The sequence below is a fragment of the Syngnathoides biaculeatus genome, chromosome 22 (genome assembly GCF_019802595.1).
Source record: "Syngnathoides biaculeatus isolate LvHL_M chromosome 22, ASM1980259v1, whole genome shotgun sequence".
NCBI classification, from domain to species: domain Eukaryota; kingdom Metazoa; phylum Chordata; class Actinopteri; order Syngnathiformes; family Syngnathidae; genus Syngnathoides; species Syngnathoides biaculeatus.
This window is the reverse complement of record NC_084661.1, coordinates 7,305,210-7,330,770: the sequence shown is the minus strand read 5'-3', so window position 1 is coordinate 7,330,770 and position 25,561 is coordinate 7,305,210. Positions and strand designations below refer to the sequence as shown.

General features: G+C 40.7%; 2 protein-coding genes, 1 non-coding gene and 1 pseudogene across 5 annotated transcripts in view; 1 reads left to right on the top strand and 3 right to left on the bottom strand.

The window, feature by feature from the left end:
• The first annotated feature begins 4,916 nt into the window (after nucleotides 1-4,916).
• On the top strand, nucleotides 4,917-4,989 carry trnaa-ggc (transfer RNA alanine (anticodon GGC)). The gene has a single exon. It is a non-coding gene; the product is annotated as a tRNA-Ala (tRNA).
• Nucleotides 4,990-8,546: 3,557 nt separating this feature from the next.
• On the bottom strand, nucleotides 8,547-8,665 carry LOC133496123 (5S ribosomal RNA; annotated as a pseudogene).
• A 3,653-nt stretch (nucleotides 8,666-12,318) lies between these two features.
• LOC133495665 (dexamethasone-induced Ras-related protein 1-like) lies at nucleotides 12,319-13,750 on the bottom strand. Its single transcript, XM_061810561.1, has 2 exons — nucleotides 13,326-13,750; nucleotides 12,319-13,220 (listed from the first exon to the last, which is right to left on the bottom strand). The coding sequence occupies exons 1-2, from the start codon at nucleotides 13,594-13,596 to the stop codon at nucleotides 12,688-12,690; spliced, it is 804 nt and encodes a 267-aa protein (XP_061666545.1). The 5' UTR covers nucleotides 13,597-13,750; the 3' UTR covers nucleotides 12,319-12,687.
• A 7,706-nt stretch (nucleotides 13,751-21,456) lies between these two features.
• The window catches only part of pemt (phosphatidylethanolamine N-methyltransferase), a 39,057-nt gene continuing 34,952 nt past the window's right edge, over nucleotides 21,457-25,561 (bottom strand). For all 3 annotated transcript variants that reach the window (XM_061810397.1, XM_061810399.1, XM_061810398.1), the window contains one exon: nucleotides 21,457-21,863. In XM_061810397.1, the coding sequence (XP_061666381.1) occupies nucleotides 21,815-21,863 (49 nt within the window). In that variant the 3' untranslated portion in view covers nucleotides 21,457-21,814. The remainder of the gene's footprint in view (nucleotides 21,864-25,561) is intronic.

Here is a 25,561-nt window from a genome sequence, read left to right as displayed (position 1 = left end):
GAAAACGAGGCTTTGGGGTGAATGAGGCTGGAACGTTGCATCAAAAGTTAAAAGATAATTTTTGAGGATTTAAAAAAAACAATACAACATGAGTCGCTGATGCTGTAGTGATACGCCTGACTTTGGTGCAAGGCAGGATGGGATCGATTCCCACTCAGTGATGGTGGCGATATGTGCCTTGGGACTGACTGGCGAGCAGTTCAGCCTTTCGTCTGAAGTTAGCTGGGATAGGCTCTAGCACTCCTGTGACCCTTGTGAGGATAAGTGCCTTGGAAAATGGATGGATAGACAATTCATTGGCTCAGTGCAATGACAGTGGTGCAGATTGTTTAATATCCTTATGTGCTTTGGCTCCTATTCTGTTTTGTACAGTAGACATAAAAGTGTACACGTGGGCTGGAATATATCCTGCCTACGCTTGTAAAAGCACAGTACATCTTCATACCTATTTACTAAGGGAGGATTACTACACTGAGGGTCACTGATTAAGCACAACAACTAGATGGCTAAGTACATGAACAGAGCAAGCAGAGCGCAATGGAAACATCCACACCAAGCCTTACGTTAATGAAGAGAGCGGATGTTTTCACACATTTGTGACCCATTACTATTGTTTTTCTTATGGTTGGACGCTATTGCATCTATAGAATATTTTTAATGCATGTTACATCTGTCCTTTGGTCCCTTAAACTCCACCGTATAAATCTTTGTTATAATAATAATAATAATAACAATAGAAATATTAATAATGGACAACTATCATCATTATTATTATTACTGTGCGGCAAATCCCATTTACATGGTTTTTCTGCAATTCAATAATCATTTGGAATCAGTGAGAGCATGCTGGTTATCCTCCGAATAATGGTTAGAAGTATAATTGGCCTGTGTTTCATCTGTTGATTGGGGCAAAGTCGCCTGGAGAGGAGGCTCAATCAGAAAGCTGACTCTCGGATTCTGAAGGAGCAGTGTGGGTTTCGTACTTGCTGTGCAACAGTGCACCAGCTCAGCACCCTCAGCAAGGTCCTTGAGTTTGCCCAAACAGTCCACATCTGTTTTCTGCACTTGGAGAAGGTGTTTGATCTTGTCCTGTGAAAGGTACTCTGGGAGTACGAGGCCCCAGACCCCCAGATACATCTTATTCGGTCCCTGTAAGACCGGTGTCACTGTTTGGTCTGCATTGTCAGTTGAATAATGTTTCCACTAAGAGTTGGACTCTGCCATGCCTGCACTTTGTCACTGATAAAGTTCTTCACCTTCAAGAACAGAATTTATAGGCAAAGCCGGGTGTTGAGGGAGTTAGGCGATGTCAGTATTACATTTCTGCTTTTTGTAGATTATGTGGTTCTGATGACTACATCAAACAACAATCTTCAGGTTTTGCTGGAGCTGTTTGCAGCCAAGTGGGAAGCGGCTGTGATGAAAATAAGCAACTCCAAATCTGAGACCCCGGTTCTCGTCAGAAAAGGTTGGACTGCCCTCTCAGGTTGTCACAGACATCTTACCCCAAGTGAAGGAGTTCAAGTAGCTCTGTGTCTTGTTCATGATTGAGAGAGGAATGGAGCAAAAAATTGACAGTTGAATCAGTGCACTGTCTTCAGTGAAGTGGACTCAGTCTACGTTCCTATCTTCACCTATGGTCACGAGCTGCGGGTTGAGACCGAAACAAGGTTGCGGATACAAGCAAATGAATTTTCCGTAGAGTGTCCGGACTCTCCCTTAGAAATCATCCATGTCCTGGTCCATGCTCCTCCCCATAAAGAAAAAATGAAAGGAAGTGGCTCGGGCATCTGGTTAGGATGCCCCTTGGTGCCTCCTTGGTGAGGTCTTCGGGGCACATCTCAACGGTCGGAGCCCCATAGGACAGCCCAGGATATGCTGCAGGGACTATGACTCCCTGCTGACATAGGAACGCCTCAGGATCCTCGGGAGGAGGTGGACGAAGTGGCTGGGGAGCGGGAAGTCTGGGCTTCCCTGCTTAGGATGCTGCCCCTGCAACCCGACCTCAGGTAAGGGGAAGTAAATGTATTGATGAAATCTACACTAGATTATACTTTTACATGAGTGTTTATGCTTGATATACTAACCCTAACCCTTTCATAAACCTAGATAGCAATCCTACTTTCTTTCGGCTTGTCCCGTTACGCTCATATTTGTTTGGCACAGTTTTTACTCGGATGATATTTTGTATTCCATTCAATACTTCATCATTTGGAATGATCTGTTAATTAACACAAGTCTGCACTGAGCTAAATTTTATTCCTTTTGAGAAACTATCAATGGCTAAAAACGTCATGCTGATTGTGGGATGATGTAAACAACACTGACAGAGGAGTTGAAAGTAGCTGAATGAATGATCAATAGTCAAGATGATTTGAAGAAATAGAAGGCCTCAGAATCAAATTTTCCTTAGGACCCCACAGAGGTGTGTACTTTATATCACAAGCAGTGTTTTCGAGTGAGAGTGACACCACCCAGCTGCGGTGCATCAAATCCATGAAGAGATCCTGACATGTCTGAAGCATGCCTGTTTGTTTTGCTTTTGTGATGTTGTGCGTCAGCGGCCCTCTTGCGCTCGCAGCGAGGTCTTGGATGAAAGCGCCTTATGTCGCCCCATAATTTCATCTTCACACTTGTGTCTGTCTTGTCTCTGCTTTGATTCAAGGCCTGTGAGGAGCATTGTTAACAAGCAATGCATACACACACACACACGCACACATACACATTGTGCATTGTTGTTTATCATCGCTGCTCCTCTGCTTGCTGTCAAATAGAAAAGATTTACATCAGTCATGGATGAGTGGTTACAATGTGTTACAAAAAGAAATTGTCCTTTTGGGGGGCAATTATTGAACACATGCCACAGGCCCTATATATCGATCCATCCATTATCTGAGCCGCTTATCCTCACAAGGCACGCGGGATCGCCAGAGCCTGTCCCAGCCATCTTTGGGCAGGAGGCAGGGTACACCCTGAAGTGGTTGCCAGCCAATCGCTGGGTACATAGAAACAAACGACCATCCACACTCACAATCACACCTAAGGGCAATTTAGAGTCTCCTATTAATGCATATTTTTGGGATGCTGGAGGAAACTGGAGTTGAGGATCAGGGATGATATTTATCACATCATATTTAAGATGGTTAAGATTTTATTTTATTTTAGTGGTTCAAACACCTTGTGCAGAAGCTTGTTATCTCGTTGTATGTACAGTCATATAATGACAATAAAGGCTTTGGATTTTGATTTGATTTTTAATGAGTAAATGATTTATACACGGAAGCACACTATATTGCCAAAGGTATTCTTTCACCTGTCTTGACTCACAAATGCTTTGAAGTGATATCCCATTTTAAATCCATCTGGTTTAATATGATGTTGATCTACCCTGTGCTGCTGGAACAGCATCAACTCTTGTGGGAAGGCTTTCAATAAGGTTTATTAGGGAGTTCATGGGAATTGTGGAGTATATTTGTGAGGTCACACAGTGATGTTGGAGGAGAAGGCTTGGCTTGCTGTCCATGAGAAAGCCAACCAAAGGTATTCCATCAGGTTGAATGGAGGACTCTGTATAAGACAGTCAAGTTCATCCATACCAAATTATCCGATCCATGTCTTTTTTGACCTTGGTTTGAGCACTGCTGCGCAGACATGTTTAAAAGGGAAGGGCTAATCCGCAAAGTGACTGTCCAAAATCTTTTGGGGTGCTGAAGCATTCAGAGTTCCTTCCATTAACATCAGGGGATAATGTTTTGGAAATTTCCAACTTTGTGGGAACAGTCTGGAGATGTAACCTGACGATTGGGCTCCTGGAGAACTGCTCAGAAATTTCCACAAACAGACTCCCAAACCTCATGGAAAGCATTTTGAGAAGAGTTTAAGATAGTGTAACTCAGAAAGGAGACCAAAGTCATCCAAAAGTTTAATAATTTTAATTTCCTATGGATTAAGAATGGGATGTAATTTAAATTCATATCTGAGTCAAGGCATGTCAGCAAATATGGTGTTCAACAAAGCACTGAGAAACACCATTTTTGGTACGTTACATCTGACAGCTGTTTTTAACTCATTTTCAGGCACGGAATCCAAAACTAGTCTCAGTTTTTCTCTATCATGTTAAGTTTTTATACATAGATCCCCCTTTACTGACAGAAATGTGACAAATATTATATTTAATGGATATGGCCATACTTTATAAAACTTGTTTAGTATTGACATAGAATCAAATGTGAAAGAAGCAGGCATGACCACAATGTTTATTTAACACATTTTTTCGCAAAAGATATGGTAAAAATCCTCTCAGTTCCAACTATACTAGCTTTCTTTTTCCAGATATTGGTACTACTGACCTATTGGGAGCTGCACACAACTCTCAGCGCACTGTCTCAATAGATTCCGCACAATCAAGTTGCCACGTAGCTGAAGATGAGTCCAATCATAATCAGATGGGAACTCTTCATTACAGCAAATCAGAGGAATTTTGCTTACATTGAAAGGTAATCTGTGGAGAATGTTTTCTTTTAATGTGTTAGAAAAAAACTTAGTGTAATTTTGCAAATTTTCCCCCCAAAATTGTTCCCCAGTGTAATTGAGGCACAGTGGCTGTCTGGTTAGCAAATCCACATAACATTTTGGAGGTCCAGGGTCCAAATCCAGGCTATTGCCTTCCTCGGTGCAATTGTGCATGTTCTCGCTGTGCCTACGTGGGGTATCTCCAAGTATTTGGATTTCCTCCCACAACCCAAAAACATGCAGAGTAGGTTAAATGGAGACTCTAAATTGCCCATAAATGTGAATGTGAAGTTGGATGGTTGTCTGTGTCCTCCGATTGGGTGGTGACCAGTTCAGGGTGTACTCAACCACATGCCCACGATCACCTGGGGTATTATTTTTTTGTATACTGTATCACCAGCAGGGGCCCCATAGCTCAGTGGTCAGAGCACTGGTATGGCAAACAAGGGGTCGTGAGTTCGTTTCTCACTGGGGCCCCCACTCCCAAGAGGGATTGCGTCAGGAAGGGCATCTGGCGTAAAAACTGTGCCAAACAAATATGAGCGTTCATCTAAGAAGACAACCCCTAACGGGACAAGTCGAAACAAAATTTACTGTATCCCAAGCAATTGGCTGGCAACCAGTTCTGCCCATTGACAGCTGGGTTAGGCTCCAGCACTCCTGTGACCCTTGTGAGGATAAGCATCAAAGAAAATGGATGGATGGCTATATCACAAGCCACTGGCACAGCTTTGACTAACTTCCCTGAGCAATCAGCACAATTGCGACATAACATAAGAAAGTTCATTTGGTTGTTTAATTTTACATTTGATTGGTGGGAAGGGGTGGCACGGTAAAACAACTGGAAAGCGTTGGCCTCACAGTTCTGAGGTCCCGGGTTCAATCCCTGACCAGCCTGTGTGGAGTCTGCATGTTCTCCCCGCGCCTGCGTGGGTGTCCTTTGGGCACTCTGGTTTCCTCCCACATCCCGAAAATATGCAACATTTAATGGACACTCTAAATTGCCCCAAGGTGTGATTGTGAGTGCAGCTGTTTGTCTCTATGTGCCCTGCGATTGGCTGGCAACCAGTCCAGGGTTTACCTTGCCTCCTGCCTGTTGACAGCTGGGATAGGCTCCAGCACTCCCCGCAACTCTTGTAAGGATAAGCGGCGAAGGAAATGCACGGATGGTGGGAAGACCCAACTATTTGCATATAAACTATTTAAAAGTACATTTTCATGGGCTTCCAGTCACCCCCGACCCTCCCTTTAAAGATTTTAACTGCCATTAATTACAATGGGAAAATTATTTTGTCCAAATGCAAAGATTTGACTTTGAGCAGCTTCGTCAAACCTATCATGTTCAACCACATAAGTTCCATTGTGGAAAAAAAAGTGCAGGAGGGATGGTCGTCTATTGACCACACAAAACATGGTATTTTATTTATACATGTTTCCAAAAGGCAAAGTGCAATATTGGCCCGTGTGCTCTTGAGCAAAGCCCCTGCCCATTAACCATTTCCTAGTTTAGTGCATGATTACAATAGTTGGATCCAAACTAAGAGAGAAAAAAAACCACATTGGAGGACTGTCAATGTAAATGACTTCCTGTGGCTCGGTTAAATCTTAACCAGATTCAACTCCATGATGAGATGCAGAAGGGAAGGAAATCAGTTTGTTAGTCAATTGCTCTGGAGCGTGTGTACACACCACACATCATGTGCAGGATAGACACATCTGTACGATTTATTTCCTGGCACACAAAAGCACCATGAACACTGGACGTTCTAGTCCAAATCAAAACATAGCAACAAATGTTGAAATGTTATTCCTTGACAGAAAGGGAAGAAAAATGAACATTAGCCTGTTTTCAGTATACAGTGAAATAAAAAATGCTTGATTTTGTTTCCCAGTGAATTGCTGAAGTAATATTTAGCAGAGTTTAGACTGCTTCACATCTGTGTTGCATCATGTAAGTTCTGCGTTATAAATTGCTTGAACATTTTAAATGAAGTACATTTGGAATTAGTGTCGAGTTTACAAATTCACATTGAAGAAGTCAATTTCCATAAAGATGTTTACCTCCCAAGTGAATTTGAATGTTTAAGCCTGGCTTTAACAAAGCCATTTAAGTCGAAGCTGCAGTTATTATGTCACTGTGCAATCATGCCGGTGGATCAGTTACATCAGAAGTGTCTGGCCAAGGTCTAAGTGCATTGTCACGCTTGGTTGCAGCATAAACACATTACAGATTAAGACAGACACTGACCTGGAGATTAATTCTTGCCAATAAGAGCAGATCTTTTTTTTTTTTTTTAAATGTTGTTGGAGGGAGACACTTTGGCCCACCTGCTCTAGTCTGGTTGTGTAAGACGATGAAAACAAATACGGCCTCCATCTGCAGCTAAATCTTTAATCACCACAAGGACACATTTAATTGTTCACCGGGCTAAGAACCAAGTGTCCGTGCAATGTCCTCGTCTGGCAACAATTTTTTTCAATGCGGCTTGTGAGTTATTTCTCTTTTTATGAGATGACTGATTCCATGAATCCTTTGAATACTTTGCAGTACAGTAATAACATGTAATCGTAGAGGAACAACTATGTGAAACCTTTGTTGCACAACAACAATCAAGATGAATTTTGGCCCTTCCCTCTTTACAAAAATGCTGCAGTTCAGCAAAATTCCTGGGATCTTTGGTTTAAAAAGCTCTCTTGGGGTTATACCACAACATCTTAATCAGGTTGAGGTCAGGACTTTGACTGGGTCACTCAAGAACACGTTTTCTTCTTCCACACTCATTTTGTTGTTGATTTTTTTTTTGTGTGCTTTGGATCATATTCTTTTTTTGAGCTTCAACTGTTGGACTGATGGCCTCAAGTTGTTCTGTAAAATATCTGTATAAATTTGTGAATTCATTTTCAAGCTGTTCAGGGCCCGAGGGAGCAAAGCACGCCGACTGTATACCGTACCATGATGCTCCCTCCACCATGCCCCATAGTTGCAACAAGGGTTTGTCAATTGAGGTGCTGGCAAGTGCCACCTGGAAACCTTCAGCTGACACTACAGGGTTCTTGTTTTTTTTTTTTCTTGCCTCATTGAGCATTCTGCGTTTGGCTTTTGCAGTCATCGTTACATGACGGAGAAGCAACAGCACTGAACTTTCTCCATTTATAAACACGGTTTAAAAATTAACTTTTCAAGATACCTTTAAAAATGTTTCCAGATTTACATCAGTTTATATACAGTATAAAGTTCTGACCTCAACTCGATTAACATGCTGTGGCATGACCTCAAGAGAGACAGTCAGACATCCCAGGAAATTGTCACAAATTTATCCCGATTGTTGCGCATGTTCGATCTACAACTACAAGAAACATTTGGTTGAAATTATTGCTACTAAAAGAAGCTCAACTGTAGACACTTCACTCAATTTTTCATCCCTGTCCTGTGAATGTGTACACATTTTCAATAAAATATGAACACATATACTTATTTGTTGCCTTAGTTTAAAGAGACCGATTGTTGTTATGCTTTAGATGGAGATCAGATGACATTTTATGACTAATTTATGTAGAAATGTGATAAAATCCAAAGGGTTCACATGCTTTTTCCCAGGACTCTACATGACATTTGGACACACGCGTTAAGATGTAATTCTCTCTGCAGAAGAAACCAATTGTTCAAAAACAGGATGCTTAATGTTTACAGAAATTCTTGATCCTCGTGGTATTTTGACAACACAGCACCAATGACATGTGACTTATGCCATAAAAAAACGAATGAAATAATTACAAAAAAATGAGGATGAACTCACTGCTGTGCGATATTGTATATGATATATGCTTTGTAAATTTATGAGCTTTAATCATAGTTGCAAAATAAAATGCATGGGAGTGGCTATGACTTATTACAGCTTCTTCTTTTCCTTTTGGCTTGTCCCGTTAGGGGCCGCCACAGCGTGTCATCTCAGATGAACGCATATTTGGTTGGCACAGTTTTACACCATATGCACTTCCTGACGCAACCCCTAAGCATTTTAGCCGGGTAGAGAAGGTTACAGCACCTGGGATTCCCAGGCGGTCTCCCATCCAAGTACTAACCATGGCCAAACCTGCATAGCTTCCGAGATCTGACGAGATCGGGCGTTCTCAGGGTAGCATGGCCGGAAGCCTATGACTTATTAAAGCAACTGCAAATAAAATAAATTCGAACTATAAAACATGTCCAAAGAACCATCATAACAAACATTCATTTTTGTTTTTAAAGTAAATCACATATAGACAACAATCTTCACATGAGCATGCAAAAAAAAAAAAACCAATATACTTATAAAGTTGAGTCAGGCCAGCAATTGCTCGTTGCCATGCCAACACAAACACAGCATCCTTGGGTTTTAGCGTTACTGTGACTCATCATACACATAGTTATCCTGTTTTTGCTCCATTCTTACATCGAATAAATAAAAAGGCTGCCATTTTGAAATGTTTTTTTTTTTTAAACTGTGTTCTGGCTTCGAATCAGAGTTGCTATTTGAATCCTTCATGAAACAACAAGGATTATTTCCAATTTCAGTTAAAACCAATAAGTACAATTGAATGAGAGTAAAATACAAAATGAATTGGAGAACAAGAATAATATAGTTTGTATTCTCAAAATATGAAGGGAACAAGACTGGATAGATAGATAGATAGATAGATAGATAGATAGATAGATAGATAGATAGATAGATAGATAGATAGATAGATAGATAGATAGATGGATAGATGGATAGATGGATAGATGGATGGATGGATGGATGGATGGATGGATGGATGGATGGATAGATAGATAGATAGATAGATAGATAGATAGATAGATAGATAGATAGATAGATAGATAGATGATAGATAGATAGATGGATAGATGGATAGATAGATAGATAGATAGATAGATAGATAGATAGATAGATAGATAGATAGATAGATGGACAAAATGAGGTCAGTATTTTGCTTTGTGTTTTTTTTTTTCCAAACTTCACATACAGACAACGTTCATATGAAGCTGCAAAAACAAACAATGATGTCATGATATGATGCCAGGCCAGTAGTTACCATGGAAGCACAAAAAACAACACCCATGTGTTCAACCATTGGTGTGACATATTGCACGTGCCCAGACTGACCACCTAGTCCCAGCTCTCATTACAGTTCTACGTAGAAATGGTTGCTTTGCAAATGTCGGTGTTTTCTGGCTCAAAAACAAAGTTGTGACTTTAATCCTCTAATAATGCAGATTGTCGTGGGTGGCTGAATGCGTTATCTGCTACAAATTCCAGCAACAATAAGACATATATCGCTAAATTAATTCAATATCCTCCAGCGTAGATCAAAACAGTATTATCATGCTGTGTTAGTGTTGGGTGTTCATTTGTTTTCAGTCAGTTATCCGGTTTCGAAAAGAAGATAGCTTGCTGTTTAAGACGGGATTCATAAAAAAAAAAAAAAATGAAGCCAAAACTATCAACATCAGGATGATGTATTTGGTAGTTTTACAACAAGAAGATCCCATACATATTTATGTTTCATTTTCATTACTGTGGCTGAAATTTGCAGTGGTGTAAATCCCTTAACAGAAGTGGGACCCCACTGTTCAATGATCAGAAACACATTCTTTCAAGAATTAGCCAGGATTTACATTTTCCAAAATGTGTCAGTTATATTTCTATTCTAACACTTCTCCCATGTTCCCACAGTCCTATCACAGCATGTTTTATTTGAAACAAATGCAAATCAGACAAACGATAGGGCCTGGCATTCATGTTTATCTTTACTTATTATACATGTAACAGGAAGTCAAGCACGTAGTGTTACTGATTTGCGGTGGGTCTGACACACCGTCTTGCTCCTGAACACGTGAACGAACGCACACACACACACACACACACACACACAGACACACACACACACACACACACTCATGCACACACAGACTGTGGACAAGCTTATTGGTGAAAGAAAGGAGAAACTTGCGCGTCACACTGGACCAGGGTGGCACATCTATGCAGAATTGCTGCAGAGGATGATGAGAACAAAGTGTGACCAGACAAAGCACACAGCTTTCAACGCACCCTCCGGGATGAAAAACCAAAAATTTGGTCTCAGATCTCGTTTTGTTGTTCATAGGGTCTTGAACCCAGGCCCTCTACTTGGGAGGAGTTTGCTTGTTGTCCTATATTGGGCTTATATAATCTTAACGAGGACGTGGTAGAGAAAAATGGATGGACGGAGCGATGGTTACAAATAACTAAGTAGAAATACTTGATTATATCAGTAGATTTTTTTTTAGGTTTCTGTTCTTTAGCCCTACTTAAAGGTCCCATGCCATCAAATTTTACTTATATTTTTTCCATATTCCTTGACGTACTTTTATTAGGTGTACACTCCATATTAATATTATGCATGGTTTGCCATATTGTGGGATTTAGAGTAAAATAAACACTTCCTAGCCCAAAACATTGAACCTGTAAAAAAGAAAAAAATAGGCAAAGGAAAAATGAATTAAAACATGTATTAATTAGTACTAACACATACTACAAGCCATAAAATGTAAATAGTGTACAGTACTACTGTACATTATTAAGAATTTAATAGGGATTTTAAAGTATAGAAAGTACTTATAAGAGTATAGTAGAGGCTAATAGGAGTGTGGGGAAGTAATCTAAAAAATATTTGGCTGCTACTTCGTGGCTTTCATCTCTTGCCCCCCACCCCCACTGGCCTCCCACCCCAAATAAAGGCTTTTTGTGTTGCCTTTGGCATCTTATCGACAAACAGCAGTAACTTCACATTCTCGCGCTGACTTTTGTCGTGCATAAAACACTATAATAACATCTGTACTTTGCCAAACTGCACTGATGATGGCACAAATTTAAAAAAAAAAAAAGACAAAGGAAGAAAAAGTCAACCAAAGGTTAAAATCTCGATGGTTGAAATCTTGGAAATTTACAGTAAAGTAGGGGAAATCAACAGAAGTAGAGAAGCAAGATATGATCCATCCAATTTCTTATTTCACAGAACATCAAAATGTTATCAGCATTGGGTCATGTGGCTACTGGGTTTAAAAACAAATCTCTGTTTAATATGCAATAAAATAGTGTATTTTTGCAGTTGCTTTTGTCAGCGAACTTAGTATTTTTGTTACGCTATTCATAACATTAGCAAAGCAGGTTGTTTGCATGAATGTGGAGCCAAAACGGGCTCGCTCTTAGACAACACTGCAAAAAAATATTTGTTTCCACTTCAAATAAAACTAATCAAACTCAAGACTCATCCCTTAAAGATATAATTAGAATATTTTCACTCTGATCAGTAGTCAGATTAGTTACAAGTCAAAACAAGACAAAAATAAGATTTAGAGTGTATAACGTCACTATAAGTTAGTATAGTTAGGAGGAAAATATTTTGTATGGCCTTTTTTTGTTTTATGTTAGTTCTTGAAACAAGTACTGTACGTATATAATTTATAGTAAAAATTAATGTTTGTGCTTAATCGTCACATTTTCATTTTTACTTGGACTTGTATTTCTTTTACTATTCTAAAGTGTGTATTTTTTGTTTTCAAATAACCACTACTGTTATGGTCTTCTTGATAGCTTGTTATTTTTCTACAGATGATCCTGAGAATCAATTTCCTATCGTCAACAACACTACGAAGACGTTAAAAGCTAAAAAAAAAAAAAATTGAAGGATGCAAGAGATACTTCTTTTTTTATTATTATATTCAGGTTTATTTTAAAAAAAGGTCACAGTTACAATAAATATACAATACGTAAAAACAGTGCTAATTGCAAAGGAACATTCAAGTGTGGTTCTTATAAAACAAAGACATAAGATTTTTGTCCACTGCTGTCAGAGTCTCTGATGACAACGAACACGCGTAAAGTATGGCGATGACAAGTCACATGGGGTGGACAGAACAAGCGAACATTCTTTGAATCTGTCGTGGGTGGGTCGGTCATGTTCTTTTTCTTGTCCGTCTTTTTTTTTAACCCGCTCCGTATCCATGGTGACACTTCTGCGTCGGCACCTCCACGTGCGCGCGCACCAGCTGGAGTAAAAAGGCCCCAATTCATGGCTACTTTTCAACTCTCGTTCTCTTTTTAAAAAATGATAATTGTTTTCTTTTTATGTATATATATCTAAATGTCACTCGTCTTAACTGATGACACACCTTTCTTTGTCTTTGGTCTGCCCCGCACCGACCGCTTTCTCCTTAATGTACATGAGGTCGCTGTGCACGCTGGGCCTCCGCGCGTACGGCGTGACCATGCCGTAGGCCTCCCCGACGTCCTTCATCTTCTTGTTCTTCAGCGACTTTCTGTGCAGCATGTCGCAGTACTGCACGGACACCTTCCTGTGCAGGTCGGGGCTCATCTCGTGGGGCAGCTTGGCCAGGCTGAAGAGCGTGTGGAACATGCGGTCCACGTTCTCGTTGCGCTTGGCGGAGATCTCGAAATAGGCGCACTGGTTGTCGTCGCCTCCCAGCAGCTGCTCGATCTCGTCGCGCTGCACCTGGCGGTAGAACTCGCGGTCGCCCTTGTTGCCGCAGATGACCAGAGGGACGTCGAGGTTCTCCTTCATTTTGTTTTTCAGGCACGACTTGGTCTCATAGATTTGACGCTTGAGGCGCTGGACCTCGTGGAAGGAGTCTCTGTTGTCCAGGCTGAAGACCAGGATGAACACGTCGCCTGCGAGGAGAAGACAACTTTAGTTTTGTGCATTGTTTGCGCATTTGTGCTAAGGCAGAATCAACAATGTCATGACAAGAATGCGTGCGTAAAAGGGACGCTCACCCGTCAGGATGGAGAGCCTGCGCATGGCCGGGAAGGGATGGTTGCCAGACGTATCCAAGATGTCCAGTTGGTAAACGTCCCCCTTGATGCTGTACACTTTCCGGTGAAAATCTTCTATCGTCGGCGTGTACTGCTCGTCGAATCTCCCGTTGAGGAAGCGGGACACGATGGCCGTTTTGCCCACTTTGGTGGAGCCCAGAATCACCATCCGGTAGCAGTTCTTGGCCGGGATGTCGAAGTCGCTCTCCGAGGGGGACATTTTCTTGATCATGGCGCAAGAGGAGACTTTGGGGATGCTTTCTCTTGGCCGGTGTGCTCGTCTGTCTGGCGAAATGAGGGTCGCGGCTGTATTTAAGCGCGCGGGTGGAACCCTCCCCCCTCGTCGACGTCACGGCTGGCTGGCAGGGTGGTCCGTGGAGCGCACTAAAAACGCCGAGCTCGCACCCACTGGTGCGTCAGTCCTCCAATTCCCTAAAAGTCACTGGAATAAACTTTTCTCGATACCATAAACGCCGCGATGAAACACGACAGTGGACAGAGTGGCTTTTTCTAGGGGAAAATATTTATTTAATATCCACCTCATATCCGGCAACAGGAGGTTTTTTTTTTTTTTGTCTCCTGCTGGAGACCAACTAATTGCACAGAACTGCATTATGTCATTTCATTACTAAATTATTGTCATTGTAATCTATTGGAATGCTGGGAACTAAATTACAGTTGCTTTTGGGAATTTCAGCAATTACTATTTGCAAAACCCATGATTTCTTTCCCTCTCTTTGATCATGTAGCGCACACTATTAGTTTGAGATTTTGAAAAAGGTACACTCGAATACAACTGTTTCATATTCATATGTTGAGATTATTTTTTTTTACGGAACATGCATTTATCTGTCTTATTTTATAATGCAATATTTCAAAAGCGCACTTTTGTCATTAGGTCAACAAGGTATGATATGGTGGCCTTCTACATGACATACAGATGCAATGCAACAAACACGGCATTAAAAATGTTTTATTCTTTAAAAAAAATGAATAATATTTCAAACTGCAACAATATGCACGATAACCTCAATGCTAGCAAATACCCCCAAAATGTACATAAAGATTACATTTAAGTGTAGTGTACATAAAATATGCAAAGATCACAGTTAGATACATGGTTACAAACAAGCTTGTTAAAGATAAAATGCAGATTTCTTAAATTTTAAAAATGTTCAACTCACCTTAAGTGTACGTAGCAGTTATTTAGCATACCACTAGAGGAAGTCCACATAATACTAGTGCACATTAATGAGGCAAAACTGCGAACTCGTTGACATTTGTGAGCTACCAGTACTACTAGTGTTCTAGATGTTAACTATTATATATGTATAATGTAACTAGGAGTTACTAGTAGAACAAAGTCAACAACTAGTACACAGTTTTGCCTCGAGGGTAAAATGTAGTTGTATGTAGTCATGCACTAGCAGTGTGTACTAATAGCGCATTATGAAAAGGCTCTTGAATATTTAATATCCTCGATATTCAGAATTAAGTCCAATAAGGCACTTGGATGGTCTTATACAACTATAACGCATTACAAGTGTCATACTAGTAGCATAACATGTTTTCTAGTACTGTATGACAATGTGCTTGTACACGAGCTTCAAGTTGGATAAAAACGGCATTGAATAATTACAAAAACGGCTTATTCCACTTCATGCTAATAATTCTCACAAGATTCCGCCCTAGAATGCTCCATCTTCCGATTTAATGTGACTCTTGAGGTTGAGCTTTTTTTTTTTTTTTTTGGACTTCTGTTTTCAGAGTGACATTAAAGTGGGTCGTCTCAGTTTATGGACATCCCCAGCATGAGTTTGAGAGCTGCATGCTACATTGGCACAGGCCGCAAGAAGGCATGCTCGGTTACTGCCGCACTAATCGATTTTCATCGGGTTTCATTATGTTTGGCGTCAAACTGTTTTTCATTGTAAAAAATGACTGTAGGCCCACTTATGACACTTTGGGGTCACCAAATGCATCTGATGAACTAGTCTGTGTAGCAGCTCAAGAAAATGTCACCCCAGACAAAAGGGCATGCAGAGTTATTCATACTTTTTCAGATTCACTCTAATGTGTGTTGTTTTGTTTTGTTTTTCAATCTAACTTGTAGGATATTCCATTTAATGTCTCTGTTGTATGAAGGCAACTCTGTTACCTAAGGAAACACGGATTTGGATTTGCATGTGGTACTTTTTTGTACATTCTGTCCACTCATAAGAACGATTGTGGCCGACATTGTGGACAAATAGTACGTCTCAAGATATTTTTATAGGGTTGATTGGCTGTACCAGACAAACACCATTATGGTCCTTCCTCTGTGCACCAGGTCAGTGAAAGGGGGTTAAATACTTTTGTGCAATTCGTGAAGGCTTTTGAAGCTGCACTTACCCGAATGGCCAAAAGGGAGCGCTAAAGGCACAATGTTAGGCAGATGTGCACAATTATTGGACATCTTTTCAAAAGTGCGTTACAATATGCCGCAATTAACGTATTCGGCGTGTGTAATTTTTAAAAATAAATCACGTCAATTTACAGTCCGGGTCACTAATAGTGTACACACGGCTGACTTGGGTGCGAGCAGCATGACATCAAATCCCGCTCAGTGATGGTGTGAATATGTGCTTTGTGACTGGCGACCAAACCAGGGTGTAGTCCGCCTTTAGCCCAATGTTCGTTGGGATAGGCCCCAGCACTCCCGTGACCCTATAGTGAGGATAAACTGGTTGGAAAATGGAAATTTATAGTTCATACTGTGGATCACACAATTGGTGTTTTATTTTGCCATGATTACTGATTTTTTATTTTTTTGGGGGGGAGGAATTAAAACAAAGAGCTGCACCCCAATTTCATTTATATCTAACTAATTGTTTTAATCATGTGCAACTGATGTAGATGTTCAAATTAAGTACATTTAATGATTTTTTTTCAAGTGGTCAGCATATGGTTTATTACTGAATGGACTAATACCTTTTCTGTTTCAATTCGAAGTGCTATTTAAATGATCCTCTTCATCATGCTGTTCATTATTTGACATGACAACACCTAACAACTGAACAGCAATAGTTCACCATCGTGACGTGAGCTTAGAAGGTTATCCGCAGGTGGCAAAAGAGATATAGTGAGACTGGGAGAGTCACAAAAAGGGCTTGAAGTCAGGACTCGTGGACATTTAATGGATGATTCAAGCATCAGACGTCTGTCAAATTTTCATTAACTCATTGTTTGAGAACAGCAACTTGTGCAAAAAGTATTGAAACGCTGAACTTTTCGAAATTCACGCAAAAAATTAGAGAGGGTCAAATGAAGTTTAGTTAGTGCATTTTAGGTTCTGTCAGTGTTGCTCATCCGATTAAGCATGAAATAATACAAAGAAGCACACTGTTACGTTGCTCCAAGAGAAAATGCCATCCCGAGCAAATATTCAATGAAGCCGGCCCACAATTTGACACAATTCAGATGTGGCTCTTTGGGATATGTACAATGAAAAAAACAAGTATTTGAACACCCTACTATATTACAAGTTCTCCCACTTAGAAATCATGAAGGGGTCTGAAACTTTCATCGTAGGTGCATGTCCACCGTGAGAGAGAGAATCTAAAATGAAAAGTCCACAAATCACAATGTATTATTTTTTAATGATTTATTTGTGTGATAGAGCTGCAAATAAGTATTTGAACACCTGCCTGTCAGCTAGACTTCTCACCCTCAAGGACCTGTTAGTCCGCCTTTAAAAGTCCACCTCCACTCAATGTATTATCCTCAATCAGATGCACCTGTGTGAGGTCGTTAGCTGCATAAAGACACCTGTCCACCCCATACATACTTGTAGCATGGCCAAGACCAAAGAGCTGTTCAAAGACACCAAAGCCAAAATTGTACAACTCCACATGGCTGGAAAGGGGTACAGAAAAATTGCCAAGCAGCTTGGTGAAAAAAGGTCTCTTGTTGGAGCAATCATGAGAAAATGGAAGAAGTTAAACCTGATGGTCAATCTCAATTAGAGTGGAGCCCCATGCATGATATCACCTCGTGGGGTCTCAACGATTATCTCAATGAGGACTACATGACAGGACTTGGTCGATGACCTGAAAAGAGCTGGGACCACCAATTCCAAGGTAATACACTAAGACGTCATGGTTTGAAATCAGGGATGGCACGGAAGGTGCCCCTGCTTAAACCAGCACATGTCAAGGCCTGTCTTAAGTTTGCCAATGACCATTTGGATGATACAGAGGAGTCAAGAGAGAAAGTTTTGTGGTTAGATGAGACCAAAATGGAACTTTTTAGTCATTCCACTAACCGTGTTTGGAGGAAGAAGAATGATGAGTTCCATCCCAAGAATACCATCCCGACTGTGAAGCATGGGGATGGTAGCATCATGCTTTGGGGGTGTTTTTCTGCACATGGGACAGGACGACTGCACTGTATTAAGGAGAGGATGACCACGGCCATGTATTGTGAGATTTTGGGGAATAACCTCTTTCCCTTAGTCAGAGCATTGAAGGCGGGTCGCGGCTGGGTCTTTCAACATGACAATCACCCAAAGCACACAGCCAGGAAAACCAAGGAGTGGCTCCGTAAGAAGCATATCAAAGTTCTGGCGTGCCCTAGCCAGTCTCAGACTTAAACCCAATAGAAAATCATGGAGGGAGCTGAAACTCCGTGTTTCTCAGTGACAGCCCAGAAACCTGTCTGATCGAGAGAAGATCTGTGCAGAGGAGTGGGCCAAAATCCCTCCTGCAGTGTGTGTAAACCTGGTGAACAACTACAGGAAAGGTTTGGCCTCTGTAACTGCAAACAAAGGCTACTGTACCAAATATTAACATTGGTTTTCTCAGGTGTTCAAATACTTATTTGCAGCTGTGTCACACAAATCAATCGTTAAAAAAAAAAAAAAAAAAAAAAAAAAAAAAAAAAAATCATACATTGTGATTTCTGGAGTTTTCTTTATACATTATCTCTCTCACAGTGGACATGAACCTAGAATGAAAATTTCAGACCATTCCATGATTTCGAAGTGGGAGAACTTGCAATATCGCAGGGTGTTCAAATACTTATTTTCTTAATTGTACATACACCAACTGCTTAAAAAACAAAAAATTCAAATGAAGGAAATCATTTTATGTAAATGTAGTAACATAATTCACCATCGGGTTTCGTTTATTTGAACCCAAAAGCTAGTTTGTTTTTAGCCTTGTTGCACGTCTTTTGATATAGTACTGTAAATATCTGACCAGCAATGAATATTGTTTTCTTAAACGTGGCAATCAAGATTATTATTTTTTTAAATGTCAGTCTTGTGCGACAGACATGTCTGAGAGTGTAATGCCCAGGTCAGATAAAAGAAATTTGGTCTTTCACGACTGCACTACGTAAAACTACTACGATAATTACTTTTATTTCGATACCACCACATCGCATCTTATACAATTACTGGGCTTTGCCTTGTCAACTCAAACGCTACTGGACAAACTTGTTAGCTTGAGCTTGGAGACGGTATCAACAACACATGGCGCCACGTACATATTATGAGGCCAAAATGTGGAAAAATGTGCGGTTGTGGTCAACACTGCTAGGGTGAGAATGTTCATTTAAGGACTGCTTGAGGTATGTTCACATACTTTTAATATGATATGTGTTAAAGCAAGCAACAAAACGCTTTGTACTCTAATAAGCTAGTGCTAGTACTAATGGTTGTTTGTAATTCAGATGGATCAAGCGTGTCGGAAGGTTTAATCTATCCACATTTTCCCATCCAATTTCTGAGCCGCTTATCCTCACAAGGGTCACGGCAATGCTGGAGCTAATCCCAACTATCATTTGGCAGGAGGCGGGGTACAACCTGAACTGGTTGCCACCCAGCCAGCCACATGGAAACAGACAACAGTAATACTCAAACAATCATACCTAGGGGCAATTTAGAGTCTCCAATTAATGGATGTTTTTGGACTGTGGGCGGAAACCAGCGTACCCAGAGAAAACCCACACAGGCACGGAGAGAGCATGCAAACTCCACACAGGCAAGTCCGGGATTTCAACCCCTGCCCTCAGAACTGTGAGGCCAAAACTCTACAGCTGTGCCAGCGTGCCGCCGATGAATTTCCAAGTCAATAAATATACTACCCCATTAAATTCCTCAATCTTGATCATGAGAAGGAAATGAGATTTGTATTACTTGCAGGTCAGAGCAAGCGCAAGTCGTGACTGAGTGGACACAGTGACCTTTGTCACTTCCGCCCTGATCGTTCAGGCAGATGCTCCTACCTCCCTTTCTCACCATTCTTTAAGTGGGATCGCTCTGACCCCCACCAATCCTCCAAGTTCTGTGTGACCAGTTAGCATAATGCCGTTCTGGATGATTAATATAGACAATTTGCCTCACATAGTCAAATAACTCTCACACAGGCACATCAAAGCCTTTCCACTTGCTTTAGTGGGCTTTGTCCTGAGGTTCTCTATAGTCCATTTAGGTTCTACATCAACGAACACTCAACCTTATTATGTTTAACCTTTATATCCCAAGACCATTCCACCAGCATGAATATTATTAATTAAGAACCCCTGATAAGGATGCATATGTCCTAAAAAGCTCATGCACAAGGAATACTCTTACTCTATGTGAGGCTACCATAGCATACATGTGATGCATAATGGGGTTAACAGTTGTGTTCTAGTAGCAGTGCATGTACGAAGGGTGTCCCAAAATAAAAAAAAAAAGATTTACATTAAAAAAAAATAATAATAATGATGATTGCGGTAATTAATCACCAGCTGCAACAACGCACAATAGAAATGAATGGTTTAGTGGAAGGTGCAGTTCAGTGAGCTGTGGTAAAAATCAGCGTGAAAATGGGGCACCTAAGGTTCGGTTTGTTTTTATGTCACTAGGCTGATGACTGTTGGGCAGTTTTTCGGTTGACCCCCAATCCACTGAACACTGTGAAGACAGTGAAGAAAGCAAACATCATGATATGGGGCTGTTTGCCACACTAACATCATCATTGATCAGTTTGAATACAGCAGAAGATATCAAATTGCTTTCTGCTGAGAAATAAATGCCTTTGAAAAGGATAGTTCAACAAGAGCCCAAATGAGTGTACCAACCAGTATCTTGGTTCCACACTGACAAAATGAATGTATAATATAGTGGCAAGCCTAATCCCCAGACCATAATCCAATAGAGAACTGGTGGCATGAAATCAATTATACTTCATCTGAAGCAAAAAAAAAAGTGTTGCAAATGAATTGTGTGATGTTCTTCAAGCATCTAGCACAGAAATATCAGTCCAGACTCCTCAGGGATGAGTAGTCAGATTTGTAGCCACCCTCAGAAACATAAAAACAGTTACGTGACTCTCACAAAAGCAACATTTTGGATTGTCTTCATGCCTTGGTTTTTAATAGAACACTGTTTCAAATGCAGTTCCCTCTGTCAAGATAAACGGCATTATAAAAAAAAGGTTTAATTATTCTTCAAAAGGTTATTTTCAATACTTCTGAATGTGGGAGCAAGAGAAGCGAAGTATACACCCTGGATTTGGCTGTCAGTCAATAGTGTACTAACAACTATTCATATTCAAAACTATGGACAATCGAAGGTCTTCAATTCACTGATATAACATGAAAATTTACATAATAGCACATATAGTGCAAATGTACAATACAAAGTCGTTGCACTACAAAAATCAGAATAATCCATCATCACACTTGGTGGTTTGTGTGACATTAATAAACTTGATTTCATAATATATACAAAGAAAAGAGAGAGCAGTCATTTTGGTAAATTTATTACATATATATATGTCCAATTAATCATGAAGGGATATGTTCACTGTAGTTAAGGGTCAACGTACGAGCATTCTTTCATATCTTGAGGATATATCACATGCTTGCTCTCCGGCAAAAGAACAGCTTTCACGCATAGGAAATTTGTCTCAATCCTAACTTTTTTTTTTTTTAACTCTTCCTGCAAAAAGAAAAGTGACTCCAAACCATTTTTTCAAATTTTTTTGCCCACTGTAAAACAGAGATCTTTACGACACCTTTAAAATTTGGGAGTCTCAACAATGAATTCTCAAATACCAAAAAATATGTTTGTAGATTTTGTTTTATTTTCACAGTCTTGATTACTTCATTTTGACATTTTTATAAGAAAAATATTTTGCTTCCATGATCAAATGGATTATGCTTGAGTTTGTTAGGGTGTACTGTTAATGCATCCTGGCATTAATTTTTCACAATATAAATTTTTATATTTTTCACATGCTAACCTTTGAGAATAAAATGACATTTACATGAAAAAAAAACCCCAACAACTATGCAACAGTCACTCTACAGAAGTGTGTAACACCAAGAAGATTCTCACTGGAAGTGGTTTAATAATCAATAATCCAATTTGAGGTCCACTTGATCAGAAGGGAATCCTCCCCCAACCCACCAGGATGCGATTATTTACCTTTGCGCGTCCTCTGCTGATAGATTTGTTCAGTGAAAGGTCTGCAAATACAGCAGAACAAACATGTTAAGGGACAATAAATCCAAGATCTGAACACCGTACCATGCTGTACCAGGATCCAGCACATGCTCTATGAACCGTGAGTTTACCGCGCATGTGTGTGTACACTATATAACATGGGGCCAAATTAGATGATTTTTGGTTCACAAAGATGCGGCGTCTGATTTGAAAAGGTGTAAAATATAAAATCTGTGATGCAGGGGAGTGAGGATTATGTGCATGACTTGATGTTTTTGTTGATTTATATTGTGCTTTAACCAGCTTTGAGCAGGTGGGACATTTAATTTGGAATAAAAGCTCTCTATAATGCCTCATTTTCATCAGTCGACCCCGTTGATTGAAGAAAGTGCAACAATGTCGTCGTGGCGAGGATGCGGTCAAAGAAACTCCTTTTTTGCTTTGTTTTATTCCACAATTAGTTTTGGATCAATTTGAATGCCAAAGGAGTACTGACATATTACCAAACGTCATGTATTTCCCGGCTTACAGGGCGCACCTGGTTACAAGCTTCACCGAGTACATTTGTAAAGGAAATACCATTTGGTACAGACATACGCCGCAGCTATGGTAAAGCCGCAAGTGCCCACATCGAAACCTACATTGAAACATGAGATATTTACAAAGAAAGATAGAATTCAACACTAGCGTGTCGCTGACGCTAGCACCGCGCTAAAGCTAGTGCTAGCACTAACAGGGCTGGTTAAAATAAAACTTACTGGTAAATATCACTGAGACAGGCCAGTAACACAGCAGCAACATGCTAGCACAGTGCTAACGGTAGTGCAGCGCTAACAAGGCCGGTAAAAGTCACTTCCTCGGCACATATAAGCACCACTCTCATTCTTACCTTTTCCGCTCAAGTGCTCCCTTCTGGCCATTAGAAAAAAATGCACAAATTTGCCACATCACCGCATAAACTGCAGGGTTGAAAGCATGTGAAAAAAGTCTCGGCTTGTAGGCCAGAAATTACGGTAGTGAAAAAGTCCATGTTTGTTAAACACAGAGTTCCTCCGAGATGCTGACGCCGTGATTGAGACATGCAATGGCAATTAGGAAGTGATTGATGCAAAGAGATCGTGTAGCAACTGTTTATGTTGGTGTCTTCCATACAACCCCCCCCCCCCCCCCGAGTCAGGACCACAAAACAAGTGGAAAGGAGTAGTTTGAAACCGCCGAGTCTTCTATTTTTCCTTTTATTTCTACTACTACTAGTACTACTACTACTACACAGACATTTGGCTTGGTAGAAAATATTTGTAGTTGTCTGTGTGTGTGGTGCACTGTGCTTTCTCTCCTCATCACGAGTGGAATCTCTCACATTAAAAAAAAAAAACTCTATATGTGTACCCCATCTTTTAATTGAAATGAAACTATAATTAAGTAACACCGTTTATGAGGGCGTAAATTGTTATAGTTGAGCTTCATTGTCTCGACACGCCAATACTCAGACGTTCTCTCATTTCTTTCCGTCGATGACAATATTTCAGTAATATGAAATGACATCAAGCTTTGCAAGCTATAATAGTAGTAGTGCTAGTACTACTACTAATAATAATAATGCTTTGTTGGGGGACAGCACGGACAAATCAAGTCAAGAGCTTCTGCAAACACGAAGGGGTAAATGGACAGCACTGTCACTTTAGCGCGCCTCAGACTCTGTGGCACCCAAAATGTCCTTTTCCAAAGGAACTGGACTTGTCAAATCAATTCTTGACTAAATGAGGCCACCCTGAAAGACAGAATAAGGGGTCTGCATCTGCAGTTACGCAGTAGCCTCAATAAACTGTGTTGGAGGAAAATGGGCACTTCATACAATTTAACAAGGTAAGATGTGTTCCACTTTCCGCAGTGATGTACTGTATAGATAAATTCAGGTGACTACAATTTTTAGGGCAGATTACATTTTTAACCAATATATCTATCCTATACTAGTTTTCCCCACTGCACCATTGAGGGACTAACTGTGTACCTAAATGGTAGAAACTTGGCAGCCATCTGTCTTGTATTGATAGTTATTTTTTTCAAGATTAACTAAAATGTACCACTTGCGGGAACTGTGAAACACTCATACATAAAAAAAGAATTTTGCTTGCTGCCGTTTACTAATGTGAAAAAGAGCATATGATTGCTATTTTTCGTTTTCCAAATCAAAATTTTTGGTGTGTGATTTTTTTGGGGGGTGGGGTGGGGTTGGGGGGCTCATATTAATTTAAGCAATAATGTGATAACATCAAACCTGCAGTTTTTACACCAAACTACAAAGCAATCAGAAGTGACATCTTCTCCGTCAGGGGTGAGAAGATCTCGGTGTTGGTGAAGCAGCCATTGTGAAGCTTTGGCATGAGCTACACGTATATTAGACCTCTCCGTCAGGCACATGGCGCCAGGTGTCACATCCTCCGCTCACAAAAGGTGTGGGCAAGGCTGGCTCTACCAGCTCACTTTGTACCAATGCCCAATGTGGCTACTGAAGTTGTGTGACATCACCCTATGACTGGTTCCAAACTGGATGCAAATGCCTACAATTACATCAGGAGTTGGCTGGCCCGCCTTCATTGGTAAACAACACGGTGTAGAAACACTCTGAAGCTTCCACTGATATTCATCAGCCTGGCCTACGAGCCTAAGAAGGTGGAGCTTGTGTTCAAGCCCACAGACTCAACAGTTCCTTACGTCTATTAGGCCAAAGCCCAGGTTCACACTGGATGAGAATCGAATGCAACTTGAACAGTTAACTGGGCCATCAATCTCCTAAAGTACCAAGAGATCAAGGAAGTGCATAAGTAGGGGACGACTGGCCTTGGATGCAGGTTGGCATCAAAGATGTGGTCCAAAGCCTGACAGAGAGACTACCTGGGAAGTCACGGTGGAAAAGAATGTGATGTGAGTGGATATGTGGCTCCCTCAACCACGACTGAACTTCCTGATCCATTACTCTTACGAAACCCTCTTCAGACTTGAGAACAGCTCAGACAGAGCCTGCCAACTCTGTGAGTCCCTGAAACAAAGTTTGCAGTACATCCCCTCCGAATGCAAGTTAGCTTTGATACACGGCACAACCCAGTCCTGCACAAGATAGCCAAAACACTAGGGACACGCAGGCTGGAGATGAACAGGGTCAGCCAGGTTACTGCCATCACAGTGATGGTTCGAAGTCAGCAGACAATGGTGTAAACTCCACAAGACTAGCATAAGTCACCCCTCTTCTGGAGTTGAGTGAAAAATTTCAGTTGACCTCAAAATGCCAATTAAAGTTCCTTGTAAAATCAACAAGACTCCTCATGATGAGCAGATTGTCATTTGATTCAGACTACAAGGACAGTTTTCATGGCAGAACTGACTGCCCCCATAGGAGGAGAGAATGAAGGTGGCCTACGAGAGGAAAAAGGAGTCATAGACAGAGCTATCAAGCTCGGTCGAAGACAAATGCGGCAGAAGTCTGCTGCCACGGTTCAACTGGAGCACTCAGGTTCCAAAGTCAAGAAGGCCACAAAATTCCTGGAGGAGGATGCAGAACAAGGAGCATTTGGATGCCTCCCCGAAACTGATGACTCTTCAGTGGATCTAGCAGCACTGTAAGAGGTTTGTCAGCCCAAAATGCCCTGCAGACTAATCACAAGTGCTCTTATCATGCTGATTAATCTTGATGTGAGATTTTGTACGGTTTCAACAGTAATAC